General features: G+C 38.7%; 1 protein-coding gene across 1 annotated transcript in view; it reads left to right on the forward strand.

Annotated features, from left to right (window-relative positions):
* STK24 (serine/threonine kinase 24) overlaps window positions 1–13,799 on the forward strand; it is a 280,157-nt gene that overhangs the window by 227,131 nt on the left and 39,227 nt on the right. The window contains exons 6-7 of the mRNA XM_053707822.1: window positions 318–503; window positions 12,868–13,010. Of these exons, the coding sequence (XP_053563797.1) occupies window positions 318–503; window positions 12,868–13,010 (329 nt within the window). The remainder of the gene's footprint in view (window positions 1–317; window positions 504–12,867; window positions 13,011–13,799) is intronic.

A 13,799-nucleotide genomic window follows, 5' to 3' on the forward strand; every position in this document is an offset into this window, starting at 1 on the left:
GCGATAAGTGGTGGTGTTGTGTTTTTTGTTTTTTTGTGATCCATTGAAGTCTATGGGGCGAATGCGCTGGTGTGGTCGCAATATCCAAAGTCCTGAAGTTAGTGTGCATCGGGCTTTACTACTAAAATGCGCGCAAACCAACACGTTAAAAGTTAACTTCTAGCTGTCTAGCGGAATTTAATTTTGAGTTTGTTTCCTATAAATCAGTAAATTACCCTAATTAAGAATGTCAAATTGAAACCGATTCTTCTTCTGTTTGCTAAACTTATTAGATCATGTAATATTAGGATTAATAATATGTTTTTTTTTTCTTAAAGGCAGATCTTTGGTCCTTAGGCATAACTGCGATTGAACTTGCTAAAGGAGAGCCTCCTCATTCAGAGCTTCATCCTATGAAAGTGTTATTCCTCATACCCAAGAACAACCCTCCTACGCTTGAAGGAAACTACAGCAAACTCCTAAAGGAATTTGTAGAAGCTTGCTTAAACAAGGAACCTAGTTTTGTAAGTAACCTCTGCTGGTTGTACAGTGAGTTCAATGTTTGCATTTGTCATATGAAAGCATATTAGTATGATTATACTTACTATTTATACAGTTTTTGGGAACATTTGTATACCTCAAAATTTGTGTTAGTGGGACAACCATTGCTACACTTAAAGTGCATATTGTATACAGCATGCCATATGTTTTATAAATTACATATCGATCTAGATTTTTGATATATATTGCTAGTATTATTACACAACTATTTTTGGTTTATTACTGTTGCTTGTTTTTTTTCAGTAGAGCAGACTAGGAGCGCTGTACCTACTCCTCCCTTGTCAGGGGACATAGAGATGGACATAATTATTCCTTCTAATAAATCTCATTTGTGTAAGGAGTTATTTGTGTGCCCTCCTGCACGGTTATGTCATGCATGTTTAACTGTGGTTTTAGAGACTCATTCTTCTCTTCCCAAGCCCACTCCTACATTTAAAGCAACTGTTCAAGCTAATGAGGAAACCTCTGATTTTTCAGAAGGATTTAAGTTGCCTTTAACTGTGGTAGTTTCTGAGGCTCTTGAGTCTTTACCGCTTCAAAGTAAGCGTGAGTCCCCGGGTTCTAATTTAGAGGGGTTATCTTCTGGGTCAGAGGGTGAAGTATCTGCTGAGGATTTTTCTTCTGATTCAGACAAAGAACCAGAGATAACTTTTCAGTTTAAGATGGAACATTTGCGTTGCCTCTTAAAGGAAGTTTTGAATACTTTAGGAGATTCTAAACCGTCAGAGGATAAACCTGTTCTTAAATTAGTCCTCATTTTCAGATCTAGGTCTCATGCGCCTGAAACATTTCCAGTTCCTTCCTTGATTACTGAAATCATTACAAAGGACCTGATGTTCCATTTACTCCAGCAACTAATTACAACAAACTTTTCATATTGCTGAGTCCAATATTGAGTTATGGGGTACCATACCAAAAGTTGATGGCACAATCTCTACTCTAGCTAAATGGACAACTATTACTCTAGAAGATAGTACATCATTTAAAGATCCTATGGACAGGAAGCCCGAGGATTACCTCAGAAAGTGTGGTTTGTTATTTTAACCGGCTGTAAGTATTGCCGCTGTGGCTGGAGCAGCTGCGTTTTCGTAATTCTTTAACAGAGTTGTTTTCTAAGGAAGAGATACAAGATAAAATTCAAGCATTAAAAACTGCTAGTTATTTTATATGTGAAGCAATTATACAGTTTGTTTGCATCAATGCTAAAAATACTGCATTTGCAGCTCTTTCTTGAAGAGCCCTTTGGATTAAATCATGGTTTATCGGACATGGTCTAGTTTACTGAGGTTACTGAGCTTGGCCTTTAAGGGGAAGAATGTATTCGCTCCAGGATTGGACTCTATTATTTCTACAGTGACAAGTGGTAAAGGTGCCTTTTTACCACAGGAAAAAGAGCCCCGCCAAAAAGGGAAACCAGGTGGATTTTTTCATCCCTTTCAGCAGAACAAGAATTCAAGGTCTGCACCTGCCCAACAGACGGAAACCAAAAAAAAAAAATACTTTGAAACCTAATTGTGTCTGGAACAAATCCAAGAAGCACAAGAAATCTTCCTCGTGATACAAAAAACGCATGAAGGTGCAAACCTAACTCTGGCAGGGGGCAGACTGCACTGGTTCCTAGAAGTCTGGAAACAGTCAGTTCAGGATCCCTGGGTCATAGAAATTGTGTCACAGGGGTACAGAATAGGCTTCATGTCCAGACCGCAATAGTGAAGGTTTATTCTGTCATTTCAAGGAAACCAAAAAGGGGAAAGCCTTTCTGCAATGTGTACAAAACCTAGAGAACTTGGGGGTGATTAATCAAATTCCCTGAAAAGAACAAGAAAAGGGGTTTTATTCAAACCTTTTCATTGTCCCAAAAAAGGAGGGCATGTTTCGACCAACATTGAATCTGTAGACGTTAAACAAATTTCTGAAAGAACCATACTTCAAGATGGACACCATCAGATTAATTCTACCCTTGGTACTTCAGGGGCAGTTAATGTCTACTGTAGCTCTGAAGGATGCATATCTTTACATCCCGATTCATCCAGATCCTCATCCATATCTATGGTTTGTGTTTCTTAACAAGCATTACCAATTCATTGCTCTTCCTTTCGGGTTGGCTACTACTCCCACAATTTATACAAAGGTTTTGGAAACTCTGTTTTGTTTTGTTTTTGTTTTTGTTTTTTATTAAGGTTCAAGGTAAGGCATACATGGAATATAAAACATTACATAATAACAATGATAGATAAGCATCATATGGCATACATTTTTAAAATAACAGTAGAATTCTTAAGAAGAATCTAGAAACATTGTAAATAGAATGCCTAATGCTCTGAAAACCTCCTAAATAACACAGAGGGCCTCTTTTGCAACTCATTCATAAACATACAGTAATATATGGAAGGTTATAACTAGTGTTACTATGGACATTAATATTTTATAAAAAAGGTAAGTAAATTCAAGACATATATAGTAGACTAGATAGTGACAATTGATAATTATTTAGGACCTAGGGGCGGAGCCAGCAGAGAAACTGAGCGGTCGCAAGTTTGCATAGCTCCGGCTATCTATTATTTATAAATAATCAATTGACCGCTCAGTCCAGCCCAAGCTATTGAAAACAAGGTGGCCAAAGATTTAAAGGTCTCAGCTAGGTGACCTTGAGCCTGGAAGGCATTTGGAGGTAGCGAGTTCCCACATAATGGCGGCAATGACTCTGGCTAAACAACATAGGCACGCAATGGAACTTTTAAGCCTTACCTTCTTAGAGGCAATACGCAGCCTATTATGTGATCACTTTGCAAGGCTGGAGAAGACCGCAATACTGGTGTGGGACAACACTGCGGGTACAGACATACCTTGCCAAGTGCAGCGCACTTTACCGATGGTACCAGTAACCGCTTGATTGGGACATGACTACATCAGCCAGATCCGAGCCTGCGCTAAATGTAACTGTGGACGCATTGAGGGGCACTGCTTTTGGCTTGGTGCTGCATCGTCAGGCGACTGTGACCGGCATGCCTGTATCCGACAGACAACAGGGGCATAGAGGAGACAGCATGGAGCCCACCACGAGCTCTAATGTTCCAGAGCATCTAAACGTGCTGAGTCCTAGTATACAGATGGGGCCTGCCTTGAAAGCTTTACATCTAGAAGAAAAGACACGGCTATGTGATTGTATGCTGAGAGATGCCTTAGCTACTACTCTCGTCAGTGGGGTGCGAAGTGGACTGCAGGTAACGCTGCTCTCTCCCCCTTTTGGATCATCAACCCTCCTGCTCTTCCCAAAGAATTGCAGGCTAGCAGGCTGTTTTAGGATGGTTCTCAGCCGACCCACCACCATCCAGAGGTTACTTGCATTTGCCCCACAGGCATGGAAGAAGGGTGAGGGTTAGGAATCTGGACATCTGCCTGAACGCAGAGGGTTAAATGTGGCATTATACTGCAATCCTCACAGTCCATAAGTTAACTCTACTACTATACCATCAGTTAGACTTTTCCTACCCCACTCCTTTGTGATAAGGTTACTGCAAGGGTTAATATTTGTTCATATCTTTGATTCTCGACAAGTGTGTTGTTTATCCAGTAATTTCACAATTGGGGAGGCAGTCATTCCCTTTATAGTAGTGTTGCCTTTGCCATTTAATTTATATAGTTATGTACTAGCCTAGTTAAGTTTTATAACAGTGTAAAGTTGACTGTGAGCCCAGGTATAAAAAATGTGCTTCTGATCTCGTGTGACACTACTCAGTTACTGTGCCTGTTATTTCCTTGTTAAATGAGCGAAGTTGCAGCAATTTTGACTATACTGCACTCACATAGTTCTAGCTACTCCTTTCAGATTTGTTGCTTTGTGTAGCTTGCACTCATGGCCTGGTTAAGAATTTAGAACTGTGGTTCCACCCATAACCAGATTTCTTACCAGTAGTGTACTACTGTGCACTCAACAATACTTAGCAATATATTGGTTCCTTAAAAGATTCCTCCTATACATGCCAGTGTGTGTTGCTGTGTTGCTATCGGCCGACGCAGCATGGCTTCAACAGCTTTATGTACGAGGGTGTATTGCTCTAGCTTAGTTAGGTCTAGAGCATACCTTCCCTTTACTCTCCCGTATGGTATAATAAATACACCTTTCCCAGACTATGGGTACTAGTGAGTATGGACATTGGTTTTTAAGGCTACACAAGTGCAAGCGTCTGTCTGCAGCCAGTATGATACTTGAAGATTGCAGCTCTACATTGTACATAGTTTTTTTTTGGTAACTTATTTATACTTAAATATGTTATAAACTAAAAGTTTGGCAAGCCATTATATGCTGTTTACGCCCACCTTACCTAGACTTAGTTGCCTAGATATTTGTTTAACAGTTTTTACCTACTACTAAATGGTTTCAAATGCCTCTCACGCACCTACACAAAAATCCCTGCGGTTCTCAGGCTACCTAGGTATATATAATTTAAGGCCTGCTTGCTATATGATTATGTTCACATAAATAGCCATGTTGAACTAATTTTAATACCCTTTCCATGTTCAATTGTATACTTGCTTAAGGCATCTGCTTATTCTACCCCTCCTGGGATAGAGCTTGGTTCTTTATTCTTATGCATAATCCTTAACTTTGCCCACATGGCTCGCATCTATCTGGCACTATATATGACTCTCAAAATACCTAAATAGCTGCATAGCCCATTTTTACTTATGCTTATTTTTACATGACCCATTTTTACTTATGCTCATTTTTACATAGCCCACTTTTACTTATTATGTTTATTTATCACATCTTAGATTTATCAGACCATGTGGGTGGCCTACATTGCGCTTCTAGTGACAAACCATAGTGCTTACTATATTTGCTAAAACTTGCTCAAAACGGACATGCCTACTATTGGAAGAAGTTCTAACCCATTACAAATATCCCATTGAGGGTTAGGCTGCCATAATATAAGACGAAGTGAACAAGCTCTCAATATGCCGGTGAAGACATAGACATACTAGGGCACATAGTTCCATCTCAAAGTCTCTAATAACGTTTTTTTTTTTTTTTTTTTTTTTTTTTTTTTTTTTTCCTTTTTCTTCTCTTTAGAACAGGCTGGACCTGCATTGTTTCTATTATTTTTGGGCTTACTATACATTACATTTTGAACAAGCTCTATAAGCGTTCCCAGATATATGAATATTGAACTTGGGGATCCCTTGTGCTAAATATAATATCATTCTAATAATAAGTAGCCTATAAGGTTGCTATTACGCCCTAACTAGACAGGTTGTTGAAACATGCTTATTTTAAGCCTCCAGGCTACAGTTTCCCATGTTCCTATATGACCGCACAATATTTTTCCCTCTGTTTGAGTAGGAGCTATGTATCTTACCATAACCAAATTGGTGGTAGTAGTCATCACATATAGCGGAGCAAAACCTCACCTCTAACCCTCATATCTCTAGTTTTATATTGCCACTAGTCTGGGAACATTGCACATATACCCCTACTGTGCTGGACAAACTATTGGTCTCATATGTAATCCATTCCTTTCTAACATTTCCTCATGGCATCATATACCTATGTACTACTACATAAAGTAATATCGCCCCGTATGGCTATCACCTGCTTACTTAATTCATATAACCTACTACATATGTATGCTCACCTCCCCCCCCCCCAACCTATAATGTGTCCCCTTGTTAAGGAAAACTAAATACGCGGCTTTTCTAGCCCATGCCGCAATCCTTTTTGTAACTTTTAACATTACCTATAAGTTGAACATGTTTAACAATTTTTTTTTCTCTCCTACCTTGAGTTAATATTTCAGTTAGGCCCAATAGTGGCCTATTGAATTACAAGAAAAATGTTTTAAGTTTCCTTGTTATACATAATATAAAGTATTATAAAAATGAGGTTTATCATTTGAGATCCATAAGTGGTCTCTTAGGTATGAAATCACCTTCTTTTGCTCAAATATTTCTGTATATGTTAGAGGGTCCAAGAGAGACCTACTGTATCGTTTGGAAGGTTCCTAGATGACAGGCATTCCGTTTATATACTGTTCACATGGTACATCTACTAACAACCTTGTGTTTTTTTTTTTTATATAATCCAATCTTTGTTGTTGGTACTCCTTGTAAAACTGATATTTTATCTCATGTGACATAAATATTTATTTATACAATGTCTTTAAATGAACCTCAAATAAAAATTATTAAAAAAAAAATTAAAAAAAAATTATTTAGGACCTAAGCGTCATAGTATATATCCCAAATAATGCACAATATATACTATAGTGCTAATAACTAGGTAAACATATTGGAACCTACTAAGTGCTCACTCAGTTCTTTGTGGTGATATAAAGTAATCCTGAAAAGATAAACACGTATGGTCCTAACTTATCTATGTGTACAATCGCCATTGTATGGTAAGCCAGAAGAAGGGCATACTTAAACTATAATATAAAGGTTCATAGTAAAGAGGTATTGGTATCCCATACCAGATTATGCTTCCAGTGAGTGTATAGCATGACATCTAGTTCTAACTCAATAGAAGGAGAGTGGTACCTCCAGATAGTTGTGATCACTCTCTAAAACATATACAGGCTATAAGCAGGAGATCACTGCTAGCAATTGACATGAGTTATCATTTTAAAGCATATATTAATCAGCTAACCTAAGAGCATGTAAATGTTAATGTTTCCATCCTACTTGAAAGCTGAGTAGTAAGATTGCCTGTCAGCTATCAATAACGATCTGCTAATGCCCCTATAATGCTCGTATCTCAAGCTAACGCTATATTCAAACTCACATGTCATCATAAAAAGTAGAATGGGCACACAAACATGCTGATAAAATACAGAGAGCTGCCATTGAGTCCTAAGCTAACGGGAATAGTCACATTTTGAATCTCAAATGTTCAGTCTCTGACTCTGAGGTCCGTGTAGCTTGGCAAAAAGATTTTTGCAGATTCCGGTTTTAAGCAGCAGTTCTACAAAGTGAGAGAAACTCAGGAGCGATAAATAGCCTACCCCTGTTTTCAAAGCTTGTTCGGTTTAAAGGTGTGGGATCTCCCATGCACATGACGAAGGCAGTTCCCTCTCCTCTAGTAGAAAACGCTGGGGCTTAAATAGCTTTCTCTGCGTTTGTCCAAATGAGACGTTGTCAATCTGTACTACTAGGGAGTCCCACACTCTCTCTCCAGGTCTATATATTAGACCCTGAGTCATATTGGTTGCTGCTGTGACTTGCTGCTTTCTTTTCTGGAACACCTGAGACAGATGCAACTCGCGGTTTTGCTCACTCTCTGACTCCATAACTGAAGTGTTGTTAAGAAACTCCATATGTACATCCATATGTACATGCTGTTGTCTCATACTAACCTCCTTAGGCTTGTCACTGGAGAAGGTAGTAGCTAGGTCTTCAGAGTGCTCTATCTCCGCAGTCAGGCTGGATATAGAGTGTGGTCTTTTAACGAATCGGTCACCGTTTTTCCTACAGAACGTTCTGGAGGCAAGTTGGTTCTTGCTTGTAGTTGCCCCTCTGTCTTCTCGTAGTCACAATGTTTGGCGTGGAAAGCCCTTTCTATAGCTTTGATAAGTTGTAGCTTGTGAGCTTCCAAAATCGCTGTTAGCTCAGTGATAAGTATTGGCGAGTTATCCATTTTGTAATTAGCTGGGTGAGAGCTGCGCATCTAAGGCACAGCTAGGTATGAGGACGGTATAGAGGCTTCAGTGATAGGGGAAGGCCTCAGAATGAATAGTCCGGTACTGAGGGCAGTTAAAGCCCTATCTCTCCAATTAGGACGCCAACAGATAAGCTTCTCCACTGTTTTAGGTTAGGTATTCCTGGTTCTGCTTCACAGAATAAATTAATTTTGGAGAAAACTTAGGGAGCTGAAGCTCAGTGCGACCAGTAAGATGGCCGCCTGGAAGTCCCCAACTCTGTTTTTTGTAATTCGTCTCCAGGGAATAATGGTAGCTCCATACCTGGATGATATATTGGTTCAGTCGTTGCTTTGAACAAACAAGTGATGGCACTACTGATTACAATTTGCTGGGATGGGCTAGTGATGATGCACAACTGACCTTATAAATTGTAGTGAAAGCCCAAAGGTGCTGTGTATACACAAACACTAGTATACAACTAAGAAAAGTTGTAAAAAGAGATAAACAAATAGCACTCAATTCCCAAATATATGTGTCATAGATATGGGAGGTTTGTATAAAAAAAAGAGTAAGTTAAAAATACATTTTATTGGTTATGCTTTTAAAAATGGGTACTCTAAAATCAGCTAGAGAATAGAGGGTTGCTTGGCATATAAAACCCTGGGATAATTTTCACCAGGGGTATTTGCTGTATAGCGGTCAGGTATGGTATAGGGATTTGTATTCAATGACCAAGAATAGTGTGTTCATATATTTGTTGAGATAGTACACTCAATAAGTATGAGTTGGCTCAACAGTTAAACCCCTCAGTTAGTACTTATGGTTACTGGCAAAGTATAGTAATGTCATATAGAAGGATCGAGGCAATTGAATATGTCACTGGATCTGTTATAACACTATAGGGTGCTGGCAGTTCTTAATATAGTAAAGTGGTACCTGAATATGAGATTATATATAAATCTGATACTGATTCGACTATATCCTATCCATATAGGTTTAGGACAAGAAACAGTCAGTAAGTTTTAGTATATTGTACCACAGTATGTATTACACTGGAAATAGTTTGCTATATCTTTAACAGATCTCGGTGTTAGTATATACTACCGAAATCCTATGTAGTATGTATTATATATAGATGTTGTTCCATGTAAAACATTTACTAAAATTATGCAGAGAGATGTTGTCTCCTCTCAGAACTGAGCACAAGAATAGAACATGTCCCCAGATAGGCTACGTGTCTAATAATCTAATACTAATGGCTATAATAATCTGGGCAATGTACTGTTTATGTGTATTGGCCCCACTCTAGGTGTGCCGTATATTGTTAACTCATAAATAATATCAAAACCAGGAGTAAGGACAGGCGATGGCACTAAATATTATGATGGTGTTAATTACAATTATGTACGGTTAACACTATCCTTGGTCATTGAATACAAATCCCTATACCATACCTGACCGCTATACAGCAAATACCCCTGGTGAACATTATCCCAGGGTTTTATATGTCAAGCAACCATCTATTCTCTAACTGATTTTAGAGTATCCATTTTTAAAAGCATACCCAATAAAATGTATTTTTAACTTATAATTTTTTTCATACAAACCTCCCATATCTATGACATATATATTTGGGAATTGAGTGCTATTTGTGTATCTCTTTTTACAACTTTTCTTAGTTGTATCAGTACTAATATTGGTTTAATCACCATCTTTACCTTTTTAGCAATTTCTCACACAGAGAAGTTACTTTTGGTTTCATTGCAAACATGATTGGATAATCAACGTCCCAAAGAAATCTCTCACACCTCAAACAAGGGTATGTTTCTTCTGGTTGATTGTAGACTCTATCACAATGAGTGTTTTTGAAAGAACAGGGCAAGTTGAAACTGCAGTCAGTTTGCAGGGTTCTTCAGCGGACTCCTTTACCATCAGTTGCCTAGTGTATGGAAGTAGTGGTCCTCATGGTAGCAGCATCTGACTCCATTCCATTTGCCAGGTTTCATCTGAAACCTATACAATTGTCCATTCTCCGACAGTGGAATGGGGATCATTTGGATCTATCGCAACAAATAAAATTGGATCAATTCACCAGACAGTGTCTGAGCTGATGGTTAGACCCTCTTCCGATTTCGGAAGGCATGGTTTTCAATTGTCCAAAGTGGGAGATAATCACCACGGATGCCAGCCTTATGGGATGGGGCACAGTTTTGGGTTATCAGTGGGGGGGGCAGGGTGTCTGGTCTCATTCAGAGACTTTATTGCCCATCCAATATTTTAGAGCTCAGAGCGATTTTCAATGCCTTACAAGTGTTACCACTTCTACAGAGAGAGATCTCATGGCTGAGATCCACAATCCTTACACTTGGGAACTAATACCCAAGTCTGGTCATATATAAAAATTATATACATATACTCACCAGCCACTTTATTAGGTACACCTTGCTAGTACCGGGTTGGACCCCCTTTTGCCTTCAGAACTGCCTTAATTTTTCATGGCATAGATTCAACCAGGTTTTGGAAACATTCCTGAGAGATTTTGGTCCATATTGACATGATAGCATCACGCAGTTGTCGGCTGCACAGCCATTATGCGAATCTCTCGTTCCACCACATCCCAAAGGTGCTCTATTGGATTGAGATCTGGTGACTGTGGAGGCCATTGGAGTACAGTGAACTCATTGCCATGTTCAAGAAACCAGTTTGAGATGATTTGAGCTTTGTGACATAGTGCATTATCCTGCTTGAAGTAGCCATAAGAAGATGGGTACACTGTAGTCATAAAGGGATGGACATGGTCAGCAACAATACTCAGGTAGGCTGTGTTGTAAAAATTATGCTCAATTGGTACTAAGGGGCCCAAAGTGTGCCAAGATACCCCACACCATTACACCACCAGCCTGAACCGTTGATACAAAGCAGGATGGATCCATGCTTTCATGTTGATTACTCCAGATTCAGTCCCTACCATCTGAATGTCGCAGCTGAAATCAAGACTCATCAGACAGGCAATGTTTTCCCAATCTTCTATTGTCCAAGTTTGGTGAGACTGTGCGAATTGTAGCCTCAGTTTCCTTAGATGACAGGAGAGGCACCCGGTGTGGTGTTCTCCTACTGTAGCCCATCTGCTTCAAGGTTCGATGTGTTGTGCGTTCAGAGATGGTATTCTGTATACCTTGGTTGTAACGAGTGGTTATTTGAGTTACTGTTGCCTTTCTATCATTTCGAACCAGCCTGCCCATTCTCCTTTGACCTCTGACATCAACAAGGCATTTTTGTCCACACAAGTGCCGCTCACTGGATATTTTCTCTTTTTCAGACCATTCTCTGTTAACCCTAGAGATGGTTGTGCGTGAAAATAGTAGATCAGCAGTTTTTGAAATACTCAGACCAGCCTGTCTGGCACCAACAACCATGTCATGTTCAAAGTCATTTAAATCCCTTTTCTTCCCCATTCTGATGCTCCAGATGCTTCAGCTAGTCGTCTTCACCACGTCTAAATTCATTGAGTTGCTGCCTTATGATTGGCTGATTAGCAATTTGTGTTACCAAGCAATTGAACAGATGTACCTAATAAAGTGACTGGTGAGTGTATGTGTGTATATAATATATATATATATATATATATATATATATATATATATATATATACATATACAGGACAAAGTTCAATCACTTGTTACAGTGATGAAACTGTGCTTTCATTGTCGCATTTTTCATCACTGTGACAAGTGACTGAACTGTGTCCTCTGTATGTCTGTGTGTCTGTTTGTGTGTGTGTATGAATATGTATGAATATATATATATATATATATATATATATATATAAATTTTTATATCCACTTTTTATTTGTTTGACTGTATTGTCACAGTCAATTTCAACAGCGCATGTTCGCATCTCGTAGCCGCAGCAAAATCAGACAGGACGACTTCCTTGTCAGAATTTGCTACCTCTGAATGTGCATGCTGCTGATTTACATAATCTCATCCCACACATTCCTATTTAACATATGTGGAGTACGATTATGTAATATAGAGCATGCACAGTCAGAGATAGCAAATTCTGACAGAACAGCGGCAGTCCTAATTTGCACCTCTTTTCCCCCCTTTCTTACTTTCTTTTTTCTCAGCTATACATACTACTGGAGAAGAAGGGGAAGTAGGAGGGATATATATTAAGCTCGGGTAGGGTGTCTTTGCCTCCTCCTGGTAGCCAGGTGTTGAATTTCCAAGTGTAAGTATTGTGAACTCTCACTACCAAGAAATAAATTAATTTATCAGGTAAGAATAAATAGTTTTCTCTTGTTATCCTTTGTTGAAGAGTAAAGCTAGCTTGGCTATAGGAGTGTGCATGCCTTTAGCACTCTTTGGCAGCAATGTTTGCAACAATATTTATAACAAACACTGCTGCCAGATGGCTAAAGACACGTGCACGCTCCTGAGTTCTTCTAGGATACCAAGAGAGCTAAGCAAAATTGATAAAAGAAGTAAATTGGAAAGTTATTAAAAATGTCATGCTCTATATGAAACTTAAGTTTAATTTTGGCTTTACTGTAACTTTAAATAATGATTACAATTATTATGCTATTTAGTTATATTTTGTGTGCGTTTTTACTTCCTTTTTAGGTGTATGTAAATTCTAGTACATTTTTATGGTGTCTGAAATTAAGCTTTTATATTTGTTTCTTAGAGACCTACAGCAAAGGAGTTGCTGAAACACAAATTTATTGTTCGAAATGCAAAGAAAACCTCCTACTTGACAGAGCTCATTGATAGGTACAAGAGGTGGAAAGCTGAGCAAGGTCATGAACCTTCTAGTTCTGATTCAGAAGGGTAAGCTGAAAACGATTATTAGTATCATAGCTTATTTATAAAGAACATCTATATTTTGCATGATATCTTTCAGAGAAAAACTTGCCCAAAGTACTGGAGAATTTAAACTATTGATCCATTTAAACAGAAATAATGTCTTTGTTTATGTATAAAAAGATTATCATATTCCATAAAAACCTGAAGCTTTCTAAATGTAGAAAAAGAAATTCAAAATGTGTTCATATGCATTCACTGATTCAGCTAAAACCAACCATATATATGAGAGAGAGAGAAAGATTGAGAGAGAGAGAAAGATTGAGAGAGAGAGAAAGATTGAGAGAGAGAGAAAGATTGAGAGAGAGAGAGATTGAGAGAGAGATTGAGAGAGAGAGAGAGATTGAGAGAGAGATTGAGAGAGAGAGAGATTGAGAGAGAGAGATTGAGAGAGAGAGATTGAGAGAGAGAGATTGAGAGAGAGAGATTGAGAGAGAGAGATTGAGAGAGAGAGATTGAGAGAGAGAGATTGAGAGAGAGAGATTGAGAGAGAGAGATTGAGAGAGAGTGCGAGATTGAGAGAGAGTGCGAGATTGAGAGAGAGTGCGAGATTGAGAGTGCGAGATTGAGAGAGAGTGCGAGATTGAGAGAGAGTGCGAGATTGAGAGAGAGTGCGAGCGGGTGAGAGAGTGCGAGCGGGTGAGAGAGTGCGAGCGGGTGAGAGATAGATTGAGAGAGAGATTGAGATTCATTAACAAATCTAGACAGGTTAGAAGGCTTGTTTTTCCCACAGAAAACCTCTGAATTACATTGTTT

This window comes from Bombina bombina, chromosome 3 (genome assembly GCF_027579735.1).
Source record: "Bombina bombina isolate aBomBom1 chromosome 3, aBomBom1.pri, whole genome shotgun sequence".
NCBI classification, from domain to species: Eukaryota; Metazoa; Chordata; class Amphibia; order Anura; family Bombinatoridae; genus Bombina; species Bombina bombina.